This window comes from Myotis myotis, unplaced genomic scaffold, assembly GCF_014108235.1.
Source record: "Myotis myotis isolate mMyoMyo1 unplaced genomic scaffold, mMyoMyo1.p scaffold_m19_p_7, whole genome shotgun sequence".
Classification (NCBI taxonomy): Eukaryota; Metazoa; Chordata; class Mammalia; order Chiroptera; family Vespertilionidae; genus Myotis; species Myotis myotis.
This window is the reverse complement of record NW_023416379.1, coordinates 90,633,759-90,654,235: the sequence shown is the minus strand read 5'-3', so window position 1 is coordinate 90,654,235 and position 20,477 is coordinate 90,633,759. Positions and strand designations below refer to the sequence as shown.

At 43.3% G+C, this 20,477-nt stretch overlaps 1 protein-coding gene and 1 long non-coding RNA gene across 4 annotated transcripts in view; one reads left to right on the top strand and one right to left on the bottom strand.

The window, feature by feature from the left end:
- Window positions 1-2,932: 2,932 nt before the first annotated feature.
- On the bottom strand, window positions 2,933-4,344 carry LOC118660015. The gene is made up of 2 exons (XR_004968786.1): window positions 4,081-4,344; window positions 2,933-3,768 (listed from the first exon to the last, which is right to left on the bottom strand). It is a non-coding gene; the product is annotated as an uncharacterized LOC118660015 (long non-coding RNA).
- A 428-nt stretch (window positions 4,345-4,772) lies between these two features.
- The window catches only part of ZFAND3 (zinc finger AN1-type containing 3), a 346,984-nt gene continuing 331,279 nt past the window's right edge, over window positions 4,773-20,477 (top strand). Inside the window, exon 1 of one of the 3 annotated variants that reach the window (XM_036316888.1) lies at window positions 4,773-4,971. In XM_036316888.1, the coding sequence (XP_036172781.1) occupies window positions 4,901-4,971 (71 nt within the window). In that variant the 5' untranslated portion in view covers window positions 4,773-4,900. The remainder of the gene's footprint in view (window positions 4,972-20,477) is intronic. The other 2 variants (XM_036316889.1, XM_036316886.1) reach the window with 2 other exon arrangements.

The window sequence follows — 20,477 nt, the reverse complement described above, 5'->3', positions numbered from 1 at the left end:
TTCTTTTGAGAAATCAGCTGACAATCATATGGGCACTCCCTTGTAGGTAACTAATGCTTTTCTCTTGCTGCTTTTAAGATTCTATCTTTTATAAGCATAACCAATGGACACAAGACACTGCGGGGTAGGGGAGGCTAGGGGACTGTCGGGGGGGGGGGGGGAGGGAAGGACACATATGTAATACCCTTTGTAATACTTTAAGCAATAAAAAAAAAAAGATTCTATCTTTGTCTTTAACCTTTGGCATTTTCCCTAATTTTGATGTGTCTTGTGTGAGCCTCTTTGGGTTCTTCTAGTTTGGGACTCTGTGCTCCCTGGATTTGAAAGTCTATTTCTTTCACCAGGTAGGGGAAGTTTTCTGTCATTCATTCATTCTTCTTTTTTTAAAGATAGTTTTATTGACTTCAGAGATGAAGGGAGAGAGGTAGAAATATCAATGATGAGAGAGAACCATTGATCAGCTACCCCCTGCACGCCCCTCACTGGAGACTGAGCCCACAACCAGGGCATGTGCCCTGACTGGGAATCAAACCATGACCTCTTGGTTCATAGATCAACACTCAACCACTGAGCCATGCCGGCCAGGCTCTGTCATTATTTCCTCAAATAGGTTTTCAATATCTTGGTCTCTCTCTTCTCCTTCTGGCACTCCCATAATGTGAATGTTGGTATGTTTGAAATTGTCCCAGAGGCTCCTAACACTATCTTCATATTTATGGATTCATTTTTCTTTTTGCTCTTCTGATTGGGTGTTTTTTGCTTACTCATATTCCAAATCACTGATTTGATTCTGGGAATCCTCTACTCTACTGTTGAATCCCTGTAAGTTATTCTTTATTTCAGTTAGTGTATGCTTAATTTCTGACTGGTCCTTTTTCATGTCTTTGAAATTCTAAAATTCTTGAAAATTTCATTAAGTCCCTTGAAGCTCTCATTAAGATCCTTGAGTAACCTCTTAACCATTGTTTTGAACACTGTATCCAGTAGTTTGCTTGCTTCCATTTTTTCATTTGTGACATATTTCTTTGTCTCTGCATGTTGGTTGCTTCCCTGTGTTTATTTCTATGTATTAGGTAGAGCCGCTATGTCTCCTGGAATTGATGGAGTGGCCTTGTATAATAGGTGTCCTGTAGGTCCCAGTGGCTCAGCCTCCCCAGTCACCTGAATTGGGGCTCTATGTGGGCTGTGTGCAAAGTCTTGTAGTTGAGCCTTGATTGCTGTTGGCGTCAGTAGGAGTTGACCTGCAGGCCAATTGGCTGTGAGGACCAGGATGACTACAGTAGAAGAGTTGCTGTGCAGGAGACACCGCTATGGAGCAGGAGTTGTTTCAGTGGGGCTTTGGTGCTCACTGAGTCTTTCCCTTGAGTGTGTCACTTGTGGATGTGTAGAGTTATAATTTGGTATGAACTGAAGCTGTCTACTGGGTGCACTGGCTCTGGGGTCTCCTGGGGGGTGCAAAGTCAACCACTGCCTGGGACCCCCTGGCAGGAGCTACAGAGAGATCTGCAGATGGCTGCTACTTGTATTGGGCTTGGAAGTGCCCAGGTAAGGCCCAGCTGTGAATCAAGGCAGGCTGGTGCTAATTCCAGGTCTTGGGCCTTTTATTGATAAGCTTGGGGCATGCTGACACCAGGTGCTGCTTGTTTGAGAGATTTTAACAAAGTCTGACGCTTGAACCAGGCAGGTCATTCATATAGAAAAGCCAAAGCAAACAGCTTCAGTGGGACTGCAAATTGGATGGGGTGGGGTCTCAGGGAATCACCAGGGCAGAGCAAACAGTGTGGGCCAGGCTGATGGAAACTCAGATATGGCTGCCAGTCAGCTCTGTGATGGGGGAGGTCCCAGCAAGGAACAATAAACCCTGGGAGCACCTCCTTCTGGGAGAAAGCTGCCCTCAAGCTCCTACCTGGATGCCAGACAATCCAGTTTCTCACCATATGTCCTTGGATTCACCCCAGCCATTGCAGAGGAAGTGGGACTATGGAAGTTCGTGCACCACCCCTTTAAGAGGAACTGTGTGGGACAGCAGCAGCCTCTGTGTCATTTAGGCATAACCCCTGCTGTTTTTTACAGCCCGAAGTTATAGGGGACTTCTCTTCCCAGCTCTGGAACCCTGGGCTGAAGGTCTGGTGTGGGCCTGGGACTCCTTTCTTCTCACAGGAGGCCTCTGCAGCAGAGATATCCCTCCCGATTAAAAAAAAAAAAAAAAAAAAAAAAGGCCCATGTGGGTGTCAGACCAGCCTGCTCTGCATCTCTGCCCCTCCTACCAGTCTTGGTATAGTTTCTTCTTTACTTTTCTAGTTGTAGGACTTCCATTCAGCTACATTTCAGGTGGTTCTGGATGGTTGTTCTGTATTTTAGTTGTAATTTTGATGTGGTTGTGGGAGGCAGTGTTTACCTACACCATCATCTTGGTTCTCCTCTGCTTCCTGTTAATGTTTTAGATCCTTGTTCCAGTCCTTCATGGATTGAGTTTGCTTCAATCTGACAGAGATTTGTGGACCCCACAAGTCCACAGAGAATGAACAAATAGATGGTATATACAGAAATAAAATAATAACATTTGGTAATAAAACTAACACAGGTAATACCCTCTGAGCCTCTTGTATCCCCACTGGGTTGAGGGTACATAGTTATTTCTATGAACCAGTCCTTTTGGAGCTAGGTTTTGTGAGGAGACAAACTTAAATTTCCAGGTGGTATAATGAGATTATATGGGCAGAGGAAGGAGGGACCAATTCTGTCTTGTCAGGGTATGGAAGACATTGGATAAGTAACGTGTGGCTAAAGTAGGAGTGTGCTGGGCAAGAAAGAGGAAGGGCAGCTGGGGCAGAGGGGATTAGGAGGGACAAGGCCTTAGGAAAGAAATACTGGGTACTCCAGTATTGCTTGTTAAATTGAATAAATGGCGAACAGGTAGGCAAGCAGTTTGTAAGATGACAATCACATTTTATATTAAAATATCCTTTTGGATTTAGGGTTTCCTTTTCAATATAGAAAAGAAAATTAAGATGTCAATAGTCTACTTAATCTCAGTTCGTTAAACTTATCGGCTGTAAGTCTTCCACAAATGTGGCAATTTTATGTCAGTTTAAGTGAAGATTTAAGGGCAGTATGAGTCCAGTGAGAGCTAGGTGTGCTGTATGGCTTCATTCATTCTATGGACTTTTCACAGAAATAGTTACTGAAGGTTTGTGAAAATCCACAAAGTCGAAACTAAATGCTTATCCCAAATAAACCAGCACTCACATTTGGGGGTGATTCAGCATTAAATGGTTTGACTTTTCACCATCATTTGTCTTCATCATCAATAGCATCTTTAGGGAGAGGCTAAGCTAAATGTGACCCTTGCTCTTTAGATGCCAGAAGCCACATCAACGATACTAAGTCCGCAGAGCACTAACGGGAACGGTATCTACAGAAATTAAAGAACATTTGGTAATAAAATCGATCTGGTGTCCCCACAAGGGTCGGGGTACACAGCAGCTATTTCTAAAAAAAGCCAGAAAACCTTCCTTCCTGGAAGTATCAGGGACTTAGAAGTTCACCCATAAGGACCTCGGCTGTGGGTCCTCTCCAGGCGGTCTGGTGCAAGGTTCCTCCGTGTGTTGAAATTAGTCACCAACAATCGCCTTCAGGTTACGTTTGGCTGGAGCTCAGCATGAGTTTCCGAACACAAGACACGGGGAGCCAAAGGACTCATTTCTTAGTGGCTCAAACTTCTTTGGTCACTCATCCATTTCCATCACTGACGAGGTCAGAGCTCCCCTGCAAAATCCAGACATGTCCGCTCTAAGAGGGAAATAGGTTCTCCTAGTCTAGGCTTAGAGAACGGACTTGTGTCTCTGAGGCTGGGGGGTACGGAGAAGGGAGAGAGCGGGCATGGACCCTGACCTCGACACAACTCTCCGGGAAAACCCAGACCCACTTCCGGGTTTGGAAGCGCTTCCTCTCGGCCCCTCCCTGCACCCAGTTACGGGGGTCTCTGAGCGCATGCGCAGCGCTCGGCCGCTGCTCTGGGACTGGCCCAACTTACCCTAAACAACTAAGCTGCTCCCCTCCCTCCCGCTTGGGGCATACCATTCACGTGTGTGGGGGGCAACGCGCCCCCCCGTAATCAGAAGTCGGCTCCCCTTCTTCAGACGTAGGGATGGGGGAAGGTAAGTTTGCCTCAGATTTTAAAAGTCCCAGGAATAAGAAAGCCTCAGGCCCGTCGCCGAGCGAGAGCCTGCGTTTTAGGTTTGCTCCCAGCCCCACTCGCTTCCTTTGAGGAGCTGAACAAAGTGGCACGCCCGGATCCCAGCTGATCAGCTGCTGGGCTTTGGCGGCGGCTCTCCCGGGCGAGACCATTGTGACTTCGTGGGAGGGGTGTGTGAGGGAGGGAGGGAGGGGGAGGAGCGGCCATTGTCCGGTCAGCGCAGCCTCCGGGGGAGGGGAGAGCGAGCGGGACCTGGAGCTTCACTGCGGCCGCAGCTACGCCGGAGCCGGCGGGGGCCTCAGGTCCTTCCCAGCGCGGCCACACGGGACATCGCTGTGGCTGGGAGCGGCGGTGGGAGCCGCCGAGGGCGCCGGGTCCTCGCTCCTGCCCCTCTCCCCGCGGGCCTCGGTTCACCCGCACGCCCCTCCTCCTCAACTCCCCTCCCACTCCGCTCCGCGCCGCCCCGGGCCCCCCCACCCCCCCGTCTCCGCAGGCCCAGTGGTGCGGCCCGCCTCCAGCTGACCGGCCTGGAATCCCGGCTCGGAGCCCCGGACTCGCGCCCGCCCGCGCGCCCGCTCCCTCCCCCTCCCCCTGCCCCGAGACCCCCACAGTCGCCGCCGCCGCCTCCTTCGAGCGGGGCCCAGGCCCAGCCGCCGCCACCGCTGCCGCCGCCGAGCTCCGCCGCCTCCGCCGCCGAGCACCATGGGAGACGCCGGGAGCGAGCGCAGCAAAGCGCCCAGCCTGCCGCCCCGCTGTCCCTGCGGCTTCTGGGGGTAAGTGCCGGGCCGGGCGGGGGCGGGGGCCGGGGGCGCGGGCGCGGGGGGCTTCCCGGGCAGGCCTAGGCCGGGGAGGCCCGAGCCCTGGGGGCTGGGCTCCAGCCGGGCCTACGGGGAGGAGGCAGGGGCCGAGTCCGGGGAGGGGTGCCGGGTGGGGCGTGGGGGTGGGCAGCGCAGACACGGCCCGGAGTGCGCTGCCACCCTCCGTGATCCTCCTGCCAGAGAGGCCAGGGCCGCCCGGGAGGCCCGGGCCACGGGGGAGGGGGGCAGGGCAGCGGGCAGGGGTGGGGGGGCGGCTGGGGGCCCCCCTTTTCTGGGCATGTGGAGGCCGGCCCTTGTTCCCCTCTCTTCCCCCTCCTTGGTCTGAGTTTGTGCCCAGGCGCCAGGAGGGTATTTCCTCTGACTTTTTCACCTCCCCTCCTCCCTGTCCCCCGGAGACTTGCATCATCACTTCCTAAATTATAATCCCGGTGCCTCATTGACTTTTAGGAAGCTGTTCACACGACACCCTTTTTTAAAAATCGAGAGCAGAGTCCAGGCGGAGGTAAAGTTGTAAGATAGTTGAGGCCTCACCTTTATTTAAAACACATTTGCGAAGATCTGTAAAATTTCCTTGTCAAAAAAAAACACACCAAAACAAAACTCAAGTCAGCCTGGCTTGGGGAACTTGAGGGTCTATTGGCTCCAATTTCCTTCTATCCCCATTAAAAAACAACAACAAAACACAATGAAAATATTCACATTGGCCAGCCTATGTTATTACTTGGCCATTCTGTTTTAGAGTTGAAAAATGTGCGGTGGGAAATCAACTTTCCCACCCACAGTTTAAATTGGAGGGCCTGAGCCTGACGGCTTGCCACGTTTCTCACCTAACAGGTGCCTGGGTAGGACCTGATGGCCCTGCTTCTGTTGTAAGGAAACGGTAGACTTCAAAGGCCAACTTTTGTGATTGAGACCTTTTTTATTTTTATTTTATTTTCCAAGGACTCGGTATATTTGGAGGTGCATAGAGGCAGTAAGGAAATGATTATTTCTGGGGAAGACATCTTGGGAAGATGTATTTTATCTTTCCTAACTTTCCGAACCTAGGATTGGTTAAGGTAGAACCTAAGGCAATGATTTTGGGAGTGCAGACAAAGATTACGAACTGTGTCTTAATGTAGATTTCTGTGAAATGTGTCAAATCCAAGAGTTATGACGAAGAAATAGTCTTGTTTTCTCATCTTTCTGCCTTTTATCAAGAATTTCCCGGTGGGAAGGACATTAATAAAAAGTTGTGACATTACCAAAGGTTCTGAAGTTGTGAAAGTATTTTAGGCTTTATAGTCTTCCCTTCGTTTTGATTTGAAAATAATAATTGGGTTATTTGCTAAGTGCTGTCTCGGACAGTCTAACTCCTGCAAAGGACCTTAGGAAATCTTATCTATGTAGATGAGGAAGGAGGCTTAAAGAGAAGAGGGTGGATAACTTGCCCCTTGCCTACGGGGAGTTCAGGGTTGAGCTGGTGAACTCTTTGGAGTGCTTAGTACCATCATGTTTATGACATCAGTCTGCAGTCCTGGAAAACTCTGGTGTCACAAGCCTCAGATTGTAACTCATTATAAGACATGTGGCTCAAAGAAAGTAGTTGCCAATGGCAATGAATGCCCAGAATATATCAAAGTTCTATTTCCTGGCAACATGTTTATGTCCTTGGGACCATTGTCATGAGTGGAACCCTTATTGAAAGACTTATATCAAGACTTAAAAATTAAGGAATTGGAGTAGCCCTTTTCCCTTTTCTCCCTTTGGACAGCAGAATTCTGTGTAATGCCAAGAGTTTGGTAGTAGCAAAGTGGGATAGACTGATGCCATACTTGGCCTATATAAGCAATCAGGACTTTTTTCTTGATATTTCAGCCTGAAATGTTGAACTGCAATTTGCCTAACAGGAGTAGTGACCACAAAACTAATATTTTTATGATGAAAAGTGTTCCTTTTAATATGTAATGTTTTAACCTTTTCTAAAGGTGTCTGTAGGCACCTGTATAGTTTGCATTTTATACCAAAGTATAATGAAATTACTGCCTACTTTCCATCACATCTTAACTGACTTTGAACATGTTTTCTTTATTGCATGGATGACATTCATATTATGTTCTCTAAACTTACAATATATTAATTTTTTTCTTTTTTATTGTCTAAAGTTTTACATATGTCTCCTTTTCCCCCGATTGTCAAAATTTTTGAGTGCCTTTGATATAATAGTGGACAAAGGGGCACTGGCCCCATTCGCTGGGATCAGGGAGCTCCCAGAGTAGAAAAGTAAAGTGACAGTTACAAATCAATGTGGGAGGTAGAGGAAGGTATCCTGGAGGAGGTGACACCAGCCTAGTCCTGTAGGAGAGAATGGAAATAGGGAGAAGAGTGTTGGAGGCATTGGTGAAGGCCTGGATGTGTGAGAGAGACTACACATTTGAGGACCTCAAAGTTCATTGGGGTCGATTGGTAGGGATCACCTGAAAATGAAGCTTAGATGGTGAGAGCAGTTGATAATTCAGGGCTCCAAAGGTGATGCTTAGGACTTTGGACTTTTATCCTGATGCTTTTATCCTGAGGAGTTATTGCAGAACACTGAGCGGGTAGTGATATGATTTCCTTTAATGTGAAAAACTATTGGATCATCTCAAGAGTGGCCTGGGTGTGTGGCTATGGTTTATGATTATGAGTCTGTATGAATATGATGTATTATGTAAATTCGTGGGGTGTTACCAGGTTAACAAAAGACTTATCAGGAGGAGTAATACAGGGCAGTGATGATGGTGGCCTGTACTGGTGTAGTGGCCAAGGAGAACGGAGAGAAATAGATGTGAAAGCCATTCAAGAGGTATCTCTTGCCTTTTCCTTTCATGAAAATGAAGATGTGTCTAAAACCTTCAGTCAGCATCGCACTCTGGGAGCTGTAGGTCTATAAAGTCAGCTAGCCAGAGCCCACACCCAGTGCTTCGCAGAGGAGCCTCTCCGCAGAATGTTCTGGCACCAACAGACTAAAGGCATTTCCTTTAGGATTGCTTTTCTCTCCAGTGACTTAGGCTGCAGGACTTACTGTCCAGCATTTTCTAGTCATGACACCAGTTAGTGGGGCTTGGTTAAATAGAGCTTTGGGGTCTTTCTGTGGGAACATAATTAGAAAGGAGAATGCCAAGAGGGCCATATGATGCAAATGTGTTAGTGTTTAGAACACATGAAGTTTCTAGTTCTCTCCCTCTTGGTTTCTATTGTGTAATTGTACGCAGGTAATTTTTGAACCATTTTATAGATAGGCCATCTTTCTGTTGGAAAACTTCGCTATCTTGTTGAAAATGTACCTGTTTGTAAAACTTGGAGGTTGTTTGCATAATAATACAATGTTTTTAGGGTTAAAGACCATAACCCCCCCCCCTCCCCCAGAGACTTCAAACTTTTAGTGAAATATGAACATTTTCTTACTTATTTTAGGTAATCAACTAATTATGCAAAATACATAACAGTTTATAATTGTCAAGTATGGAATGACATAATCAATTAGTACTTTTTCTTTAGTTGGAATATACATATATAGAAAAGCACTTTTAAACTATACAGATATAAGTGATTTTAGTTGAAGCTACATTTTAAATTGTTTAGATGTTTAAAATGTACTGAGGCACTTGGATTTTTCACAGATACTTTCAAAAGTTGTCGATAGAGCAGATCTAGAATATTGTAAAAAAGACAGGAAGAAGATTAAGACAAGAATATACTGAGTGTATTATAGGATAATAGAAAAGATGTTTAGGTAGGTTGAGGAAAGATGGATTTTTTTCTCATTCTACTTGTTAAGTATAAAAATTCAATTACTATTATTAAGACTTTGCTTTTCATTTGGAGACAATCTATTGCAATGTAATTTTATGAAAACTTTGGGAAGTACTCTTTCTTCTGTAAATAAGTTTTTAGACAAATGTTCAGTCTGGTATTAGAGAGTAATGGAGTATTTAAATATGGGATTTATTGGGTAAACTGTTAATTGTTTTGATAAAAAAGGAAAAGCTTTTCTAATGAATCATTTCATAAAAGAAATATTCGGCCAATATTTATTTTTTAGGAAAATAGATTTTATTGATATTTCATCTTTGTGATCTATTCTGTTGAAGCATTGTACTTACTACATCTGCTAGATAATTGATATATTTTAATTGCTATATTCTATTTATTTATTTATTTATAGAATAGAGCACTGCTTTCTTTTTATTTTATTTCATTTTTTCCCATCACCATTTATCCACTCTTTGCCCTCTTCCACCTCCACCACTGCCCCCCCCATCACGACACTGTTGTCTGAGTTCTTTTATTTATTTTTTAAAAATATTTTTATTGATTTCATAGAGGAAGGGAGAGAGAGACAGAAATACCAATGATGAGAGAGAACCACTGAACAGCTGCTTCCTGCACCCCCCCACTGGGACTGAGCCAGCAACCTGGGCATGTGCCCTTGACTGGAATCGAACCTGGGACCCTTCAGCCCGCAGGCTGATGCTCTATCCACGGAGACAAACAGGCTTTTTCGCTCAGTCCTACTCCCCAACCTCACCAAGAGCTGTCTGCCTGTTCTTTTATCTATGAGTCTGTTTCCAGGTAATAGATGTATTTTAAATAAAGATAGGGTTATGTAGAGATCAGTAGTTTTCTCACAAAAATAAATTCTATTCCTGAAATGATTCCTAGTAGAAAGTTGATTGAACATATAACATAATCTGTTTATTCCATTTTACTTTTGAGAATCACAAGATAATTGAGTTACTTTAAATAGAATTTACATACATATCTATATACCTATTTTCTTTTTCTTCTGAGCCTAGTCTTTGGGAATTAATATTGATCTCTGTTTCTGTCACTTTGTGAGTCATCTGGCTAGTGTGCTTGGCTCCTAAGCAGTGTGTGGCCCTCACACTCAGTTTGAATCTTCAGTCTCTGTCTCCTAATTGGAACATGTTGCCACACTTCAACCAGCTTAACCTGGGCTTTCAAGTTTGTGAGATACAGCATGAATCACTAGTTAATCGGAATGTTCATTCCAATGATGTCACTAATTATCCCTTGATTATAAAACCCCCTTAAACATTCTCTTAAAAACAAAGCAGCTTGTTTGTGCAGTTTTCTTTTCATCTTTGAGCACCTGAAGATACAACATGATTTAAATGAACTAGTCACTGTTTATCTACTTGCTCCGTTTTCTTGATTACATTTGGGGTGTCCAGAAAATAGGAAATTTGCCCCTTTTATGTGATGGAACACAGGGAGATAATTTTTTAAAAAAAGAAAACATGGTCTTTATCTACATGGTTTTGAGGTAGTAGCTTTTTAGAGTTAGATCCATTTAACATATATAGGATATTTGGCTCCTCTGGTATTATCCTCTTGTCCTCCCCATTCACCTTTTCCTCCAAAAAAAGAGGAGAACCCAATATTTTAAGCCGTACAGAAAAGTTTTGACTAAAATTTTTAAAAATAATCCTTAATAGTATTAAAGTTAGCATTGGTTTTCACAAATTAACTTTTTTCTAGCTGGAAAATTAGAGGGTTAAGAATTTTTTGAAATGAGTGAAGTCCATTAAAAAAAAAAAACCCCAATGTATTAAATGTTATTTACTGAGAATAGAGTGAGAATTAATATAATTTGAATTTTTTACTAGGCTATTAGGAGGTTGTATCTTTGCAAAGTGATGCAAAGTTTTGAAATTCTGTAATAATCATAATTAAAATTGGGGTTAAAAATTCTTTTTTCTTTTTAAAAAATCCTCACCCGAGACTATGTTTCCATTGGTTTTAGATAGAGATGGAGGGAGGGGGGAAAAACAAACAAACATGGGATTTGTTGCCTCTCATATTCACCTTGCCTCCCATATGTTCCCTAACTGGGGATGGAACCTGCAACCTAGGTATGTGCCCTGACTGGGAATTGAACGTGCCACCTTTTGGTGTAGGGGAAGACATTCCAGCCAACAGAGCCACATAGAGGAAGCGACTGGTCACAGCTCAACACTTTAATAATTTTAATGAAACACTTAAAAAATCATCCAGATTCAGGCTAGTTGGATGTTGTAGGACTTTGTGTCAGAGTGGTTTGCAAAAGAGGACCTTCTTCCCAATTAGGTGGATGACACTGATGTCACTCATTTCTACTAGGGGCTTTGAGAAACAGGCTGATTCTGCTTTGGGCTGGGTTCCTACATAACAAGATTACATTGCTGAATGAGATATTTAGGCACAAGGAAGAACTGTTCTATATGTGTTAAGTGCGGGAGAGAGGTTAAGCACTTTTATTTGAAGTGTTTATTGTTCAGAATCTAAGACCCTATTTTAGACTTGTGCTGTCCAGCGTAGTAGCCACCAGCCAAATGTAGCAATTTAAAATCATACTAATTAAAATTAAAAATAAAGATTCAGTTCTTCAGTCACATAGCTACATTTTAAGTACTCACTAGCTCAAGAACTAGTGACTACTCTATTGAGGAACACATATATAGAACACTTCATTCTTCCAGAATGTTTTGTTAGACAGTGCTGTTCTAGAATGTTGACCAGATAGGCAGCCAGGGTATTGAAGATTATTTTCTTCCCAGTTTTTTGAGATATAATTGACATTCAAACTTATTTTCTTGTGAGTTCTCTAGATCCTGTTTTCTTATATTTTGAAAATAAGGGATTTGTCTAATTTAACTGTTTCTTACCAGCTCTAACATGATACTTTATTTACATTGGGGAAGCAATGCTATTGTTAATCCATATTACGGGGAAGTGCTCCTTTGATCAGTTTTGGGAACTAAAATTGCAGTACATATTAGTCTATAATTTGAACATTTCTTTCATGTTTCCTTTTGAGTCAATCATTTTTGCTCTTTTCTTCACACTATTTAACTGGCATTCTCAGAGGTCTATGAAGGGAGATGTTGGACTAATAGAGAGTCATGTTCTTTTTCCCCTGGTACTTTTGTAGAGGAATGATATTTGTTTTCACAAATGTAAATTTCACATGGCAGCTGTTGATATGTGATTAGGAATACGTGCATTAGATTTCCTGGAAAATTTAAGCCTCTAAAAATTTAAGAGGAAGATGGAGTGTATTGGAATATCCAGCAGCAGTGGACAAAACCAGAGTGATCTGTGACATACCAGGCTGAGGGAATGGCACAGATGAATGACAGTGACAGGAGTCAGAACTGCAAGTAGTGATGGACATTGAGGTTGTGGCTGCAGCTGCTAACCAGAGGAAGGAAGAATGCGGATAGGAAGAAGATGCATTACTAGCTAACAGCAACTGTTCATTCAGCTGTACCAGATGTCCTGAATCATAGGCAGGTGCTATTTTGTATTAGGGCAAAAGAATGTCCTGGGAGAGGTCATTGATGCAGCTTGCTACCATTCTGGCCTTGGGCGGGGAGGGCAGACCACACCACAATATTTTGTGTTTCAAGTTTGTGGACAGACTTATTTAAGCCTCATTGTAAACAGTGATGTTGGTGATATTGTACCTGGGACCTTTTGAGGAGTGCCTTTTCTCATTTATTTCTGTTGCAGTGGAGTAATGTGTAGTAAAAGCTGGTGATGTCTTATCTACTTCTTACACTCTGATAAGCTGAAGGCATTTATATAAAACTAGAGGCCTGTTGCATGAAAATTCATGCACTGGGGGGCGGGGAGAGAGGTCCTTCAGCCCGGCCTGCCCCCTCTCACAGTCCAGGAGCCCTCAGGGGCAGGAGGCAACCCAGCAATCAGGGGAAGGGGTCGCCCCCATCACACCTCTGCTGCTGCCACTGCTGGCAGTGCAAGCCTCGGCCAGCCCTGATTACCTGAGCCTCGGCTGGCCCTGGGTGGGTGGGCGGGCAGCCGCCATCCGAGGCTTGCCTGCACCTCGGGCCAGCCCTAGGTGGGTGGGCAGCTGACATCCAAGGCTTGTCTGCGCCTTGGGTGTTGGCTGGGCAGCTGCCATCTGAGGCTTGCCTGCGCCTTGGGCTGTCCCTGGGCGGCTGGGGGGTTGAGGGGACTGGCTGGACCCGCCTGTGGGTGGGCCAGCCTGTGCCATGCGCCTGCTGCCCTGGCGGGGCTAAGGAGACTGGGCGCTGCCATCTTGTGGCTGTGGGTGCCGCCATCTTTGAGGGCGTGTCAGTCAATTAGCATATTCCCTCTTTATTGGCTGTGGTCGCTGCCATCTTGTGAGGATGTGACAGTCAATTAGCATATTCCCTCTTAATTAGAGTTAATTGACCATTCAAAAGTATCACAGATACTCCTCTTGCAGTCAGGTTCTTCGGCCAGGCATTTGATTTTCTCTTAATGCTTGCATTGGTAGCATTCCTGAAACACCATATGAGGTTTCTGTAGCTTATGGTACCTAACGAGTGGGAGCAAGAATTTGTAGACTACAGATTGGGTGGAAGACTTTACTGATCATGTCTATGCATTCAAAGTCTCTGCCTTTTTCAGGCCATCATTTTTCTTTTTATTTATTTATTTTAGAGAGAAAGAGAGAGAGAGGAAAGTGGGAAGAGAAACGTCAGTTTCACTTATTTATGCATTCATTGTTTTTTTTTTAATCTTTATCTGAGGATATGTATTTATCGATTTGAGAGAAAGAGGGAGAGAGGGAGGGAGAGAGAGAGGAGCAGAGAGAAGAAGAGAGAGGGGGAGGGAAAGGGAGAGAAAGAGAGAGAAACATCGATTGGTTGCCTCCCATAGAGTATGCACCCCAACTGGGGATCGAACCCACAACCTATGTGTAAGCCCTGACCTGGAATTGAACCCGCAATCTTTTGGTGTACAGGACTACACTCCCAACAAACTGAGCCACCTGGAAGGGCTCCTTGGTTGGTTTTTGTGTGTTCCCTGACAGGATGGAACCTACAACCTTGGAGTATCAGGATGACACTTTAACCAACTGAGCTACCTGGCCAAGTTTCAACCCTTCCTAGGGTGCTTTATATGGATAGATGTGCTGGCAAAGTTATCTGCTGAAATAATTTTTTTTTTCCTTACATATGAATGAAACACTAGGTCATTTGAATAATACACTCGTTCTTAAATTGTCCAGAAGTGTATTACCAGCAAGAAATAAAAAATAAGCTTCAGGTGTGGTGTATTTCAGTGTTTCTAGATTTATGATTTCTTGGTTTCTGTCCTGGGGGGGCGTGGATGGTATTTGTTATCTTTTTCAGATGCCACTGAAATCCAGAAAACCAGGTTTTTCAAGTCTTTGTGTGTCTGCTGCACATGAAACTTTGCATATAGTGTATACAAAATCTCCAGTGAATGGCTTTATGCGGTTTTATCTAGTTTGCTTTTTCCTTTTAACATGACACAAAGCTGTGCTACTCAAATAAAGGGGTGTTCTTGGATGTTGATCAACAAAAATGCTTGCTTAGGGGAACTTGTATTTTATTATTTTGTTGATTGGGGGGCTGTATTCCCCATGTCTGTGACTAGGTCACTGCTAATTAGCTCTGCCTGTTATCCATATTGCCCCCCCTCCACCCCCCCAGTACTGTAGTACTTTCAAGATGCATCCAAACTGCATTTTATTTGTGAGGCAAATCTTTTTTCTTCAGTGCATATTGGGCAGGATGTAATCAAAGAACAGTTGCTGTGACTTAAACGATAAAGATATCTTGAGTGAAAGTGTGGAGTATTGCATGGTGTGTTTAGGGTTTATAATCTCAATAATATCAGTATGGATTAATTTAGAAAATGATAGCCACAGTAAAACCTGTTCTGTGGAAGTGTATGTTCCTAGAGACTGCATGTTCTTATCCTTTGTTTTGAACTGTCTAGTGCAGTGATGGTGAACCTATGACACGTGTGTCAGAGGTGACACGCGAACTCATTTTTTTGGTTGATTTTTCTTTGTTAAATGGCATTTAAATATATAAAATAAATATCAAAAATGTAAATCTTTGTTTTACTATGGTTGCAAATATCAAAAAATTTCTATATGTGACACGGCACCAGAGTTAAGTTGGGGTTTTTCAAAATGCTGACACGCCAAGCTCAAAAGGTTCGCCATCACTGGTCTAGTGACTAGATACACTTATCCCATAGTTGAAAGTCCTCTATGTTTACTTGAATAATTTTTGTTGTAGATAAATTAGGTAGTTATATTGTATGTGTTTTTGGTTGGGGCTAGGAACAAGAAGAATGAACATGTTGGTTTTGTGTTTAAAGTTGGGTACAAAAAAGTCACTGGACCGATCTGTGTCAGACACCAGATATGGAGGTGGGTTAAAGGGTTAAGGACACAAAAGGATGGTCAAGGGGAAGACTGGAGTTTGAGGGGGATGTGGATAGGGAAATGTGGATGGAAGTGGGGTGGTAATTGGGAATGAAAATGCTTTGTGGTCACCAGCTTCTAGTCAAAATATGAGAGGTGGCCACATCTTAAGAGCTAGTGAAACTAATGTAAAAAGGTGGTGGGTGAGATTTAAGAAAACATTATGTATTGAGGTGTGTGTAGAGTGTGAGTCCTGTGGAGTCTTACAGGGAAGTGTTAAAGATCATAGGATCATAGCCGGGCTGCTTTGGCTTGACTTAGCTCAGTGGTTGTGTGTCGACCTATGAACTAGGAGGTTACAGTTCAGAGCACATGCCCAGGGTGCGGGCTGGATCCCCAGTAGGGGGTGTGCAGGAGGCAGCCAATCAGTGATTATCTCTCATCATTGATGTTTCTATCTCTCTCTCCCTCTCCCTTCCTTTCTGCAATCAGTAAAAACATATTAAAAAAAACAACTAAAAAAGATCATAGGATGAGAGCTATGGTACAGTTCCATAGTGGAAATGGCAGAGCTTTCAGCAAAATTGGTGTTCCATCTATTAGAACCCTATGGGCTCTTTCTTTTGCTAAGCCCAAAGGCACCTTCTCAGCCAGGTAAAGGATGGTGTTTCATGGTGTTTCTGTAGCAGATCATGGAGACTCAATATACCTTCTTTTATTGGGATTGCCACAACCAACTCCATTCTTTGGGACTGATTTTTCTCCCTTTTCAACCCCCACTTTCTAGTTTACTAATTATTCTTGGACAAACACTCTGAGGTTAGCGTAAATCTTAAAGAATTTAATAGTAGTGCTGCCAGGGGAATAAGACCGTTCTCATTTGCTGAGAGGCTAATGAAGGGCCTCCCTTATCAAACCCAAGCTCTCCAAACTGTCTCCAAGGACGAAGGGCATACTGATGTCCAGAAAACCATCTGCACTCAGTGGGTAGGCATGGGCAGGCATGGGCTTTAGAATCATCAAAGTCCTGGTTTAAAAATCTGACTATAACTTTCTGCTTGACATTGGACATTTTACCTCCTCTGTCTCTTTATTTTTAAAAAAGAATATCTTAGAGTTGCTTTGAGGTTTAGTGAGCTCTAATACTGTCAAACCTTTGTCACAGTGCCTGACCATGGTAATTACATTTATTAATGACTAACTTTTCAGCTTTTTGTTTTTGTTTTTGTTAATCCTCACCTGAGGATATTTTCCCGTTGATTTTTAGAGAGTGGAAGAGAGGGGGAGAGACAGAGAAACATCGATGTGAGAGAGACACATCAATTGGTTGCTGCCCGCACGTGTCCGGACTGGGGCCAGGGATTGAGCCTGCAACTGAAGTATGTGCCCTTGTTTGGAATCAAACCCAGGACCCTTCAGTTGTAAGGCTCATCCTCTAACCACTGAGCAAAACGGGCAAGGGGTAACTTCTCAGCCTTGAATGAAGGAGCATTGATAGCAGATGCAGAACTATCTTGCCTCAACTGGACAGTTTGCATTTATGGTCATCTTTAGACCAATGACACCTAGTTAGTTGGTAATGTTTCTGACCAGCCTTTGGTCAGTTTGGCTATTTTTCAGAGCCAATCCCTTGTTCAGCAAGCATTTGTTAAGCACTCGATCGTGTCTTGAGCTCTGCTAGGAGTGATAGTACCTTTCTCTGACTTCCTCGCTAAGAAAGGGAGGCAGACCAATAAACCGACAAAATAGCCTGAGGAAAGAAGCACTATGGGAGATCATCACAGAATACTGTGAGAGCACTGACAGGGCATGTTACTGAGACTGGGAGGGAGGAGGAGGGCCAGGAGGTTTCTCTGGGGAAATGGGTGTAAAAGGTGAGCAGGAGTTAACCATGTGAAGATGATGAGGAGAGGGCTTTCCAGGCAGGGGAATGGCTTGTGCAGAGGCAGAGAGGAGTGAGAGAGCATCCTGAGTTCAGAGTTGCAAATCCAACTCAGTATGTTAGCTGCAGTGTATAGCAGGAGGGAAGATGAAGCTGGGGAGATGAGCAGGGGCCAATTATGAACATGATTGTCATGCTATTGAATTTGGATTTTATCTTGGAAACATTTGGGACCACTTAAGGATTTTAAGCATGATTGACATATTTATGTTTCAAAAAATTTACTCTGGCAGCAGTGTGGAAGAGAATTGGAGGGTATCAGCATGGAAGCACAGTCTAGGTAGGGCGTTTAAACCTTTTTGGGTCGTGGATCCCTTTGGCAATTTGATGAAGCTCTTCTCAGAATAATGTATAAAATAAAATGCCTCTGATTACAAAGGAAACCAGATAGATCTAAACACACTTGTTTTCTTTGTTAATCCTCACCCGAGGATTTTTTTACATTGATATTTAGAGAGAGTGGAAGGGAAGGGGGTGCCGGGGTGTGTGTGGGGGGAGATGGATGTGAGAGCCCCTTGGGGATTTAACCTGCAACCCAGATATGAGCTTTTGACCAGGAATCAAACCCTCGACCCTCCCATGCATGGACAGTCACTAACCTCTGAGACGCTGGCCAGGGCTAAACACTTCTTTCTATCCATGGACTATCGGGCCAGTAGACCCTACATAAAGCAACCCTGAGTTAATGCTGTGGGAGAAGAGCTGAGAATGAATGTAGGCAGAAACTTGGGTATTTTAGTCCATTTGGGCTGTTATAACAAAATATACTGGGTGGCTTATAAACAACAGAAATTTATTTCTCACCGTTATGGAGGCTGACAGTCCAGGTTCATGGTACCAGCAGGTTTGGTGTTTGATGAGAGCCTCCTTCCTCTTCCATGCTGTCTTTTCACTGTAACCTCACATGGTGGAAGGGATAAGGAACCTCTCTCCAGCCTCTTTTATAAGGGTACTAATCCCATTCATGAGGACTCTGCCTCCCAAAGGCCCATCTTCAAACACCATCATATTGGCATTAGGATTCAACATAGGAATTTGGGGGGTGGGCATAAACATTTCAGTCCATAGCACTGGAGTAGTGAGGACTGGAGAGTTCGAGAACTTGAGTATAAGAGCAGAGACAGACTGGATGAAAGATGGGATGGAGGAGGCGGAAAGGAGAAGAGGGGCAGCAGGATTTCTGATATGGGCAACTGGGTGAAAGATGGTGTCCTTTATTCCTAGGTCCAAAGTGAAATTGTGGAAGCAACCACTAATGCCATCTGTCAGTGGAGTGTAGAGTTTTGTTTGGTAGACAAGAGCTTATACTTTGGAAGTTCTAAGTTGAAGTGATTGTGTCTAGAAAATGATGAGTGGGGAAGAGATGACTAATTTTAGACAGGTTGGGTATTTTTTTGTGTGAATTAGATAGCATGTCAATGTACTTTTATATTGTATCCTTTTTAATTTTGACTTTTTATTGAAGTGTTATATACATAGTGAAAAATGCATAAATCTTAAGAATATAGCGAAATGAATTTTCATAAAATGAATATGCCCATGTAACTGGCACCTGTATCAAGAAATAGCATTCCCAGCCTCTAACAAACCTTCCTCCTGTCCTCTTCAGTCACTGCCCTCTTCCTCAAGGGTAATCACTATCCTGACTGCTGACACCATTGGTTTACCTTACATATTTTTCTTCTTAGACCTTTCTTCCACTTTTTAATTGAGGCATAATTAGTTTACTGCACATTTCAAATGTATACTTTGATCAATTGAAAAATATTTTATTTTTTAGAGCAGCATTAAATTCACAGCAAAATTGAATAGGAGGTAGAGAGTTCTATATGCCTATCCCTATACACAAACAGCTTCCCTCACTATCAACTTTCTCCACGGAATGGTTCATTCGTTACTGTCAGTGAACCTGCATTGACACATCAAAGTCCATAGTTTAAAATAGGGTTCACCGGCCCTGTCTGGCATGGCTCAGTTGGTTGAATGTCCTCCCATGAACCAAAAGGTTGCTGGTTCGATTCCCAGTGAGGGCACATACCTAGTTGCAGGCTCTATCCTGGGTTCCTGTGTAGCCAGCCGACCCATGTTTCTCCGTCTCCCTTCCCTTATCTCTAAAACAATATAAATTAAAAAAATAGGATTCACTCCTAGTGTTGTACATTCTATGGGTTTTGACAAATGTTTAATGACATGTATCCACCATTATAGTATCATACAGAATGGGTTAACTGCCCTCAAATATTCATATTCGTACCCCCTAGCAATCACTGATCTTTTTATTATCTCCATGGTTTTGCTTTTTTTTGGAATATCATAATGGTTGGAATAATACAGTATGTAGCCTTTTCAGATTGGCTTTTTTAACTTTTTTTTTTTTAAAAAAATATTTTATTGATTTTTTACAGAGAGGAAGGGAGAGGGATAGAGAGTTAGAAATATCAATGAGAGAGAAACATCGATCAGCTGCCTCCTGCACACCTCCTACTGGGGATCTGTCTGCAACCAAGGTACATGCTCTTGACCAGAATCGAACCTGGGACCCTTCAGTCCGCAGGCCAACACTCTATCCTGAGCCAAACCGGTCAGGGCAGGCTTTTTTTACTTAGTTATATGCACTTAAGGTTCTTCCATGTCTTTTCATGGCTTGATAGTTCATTTCTCTTTAGCACTGAATGACAGATACTACATTGTTTGGATGTAGTGCAGTTTATCAATTCACATACTGAAGGACATCTTAGTTATTTTCAAGTTTTGGCAATTATGACTAAAGCTGCTTTTTAAGCATTGATGTGCAGGTTTTTGTGTGGACCTAAGTTCTCAACTTGGTAAACCAAGGATTGTGATTGCTGGATTGTGTAAGAGTGTGTTTAGTTTTGTGAGAAACGTCCAAACTGTTTTCCAAAGTGGCTGTACCATTTTTCATTCCCACCAGCAATGAATGAGAGTTTGTGTTGCTTCACATCCTTACCAGCATCTGGTATTGTCATTGGTTTGGACTTTAGCCATTTTAATGGGTTTGAGGTGGTTTCTCATTTTAATTTGCCAGTTCCTTAATGATATATGATGTTGAACATCTTTTCAGATGCTTCTTATCTGTACATCTGTTGTGAGGTGTCTGTTAGGTCTTTTGCCTGTTTTTTAATTGGGCTTGTTTTCTTATTGTATTTTAAAATTTTTTATATTTGATTATCAGGTGTCTTTTATAAATATTTTCTCCCAGTCTGTAGCTTGTCTTCTCATTCTCTTAAGTTTGATGAATTTTTATGTACAACTTGATTTTTTATATGTATACACTTGTAT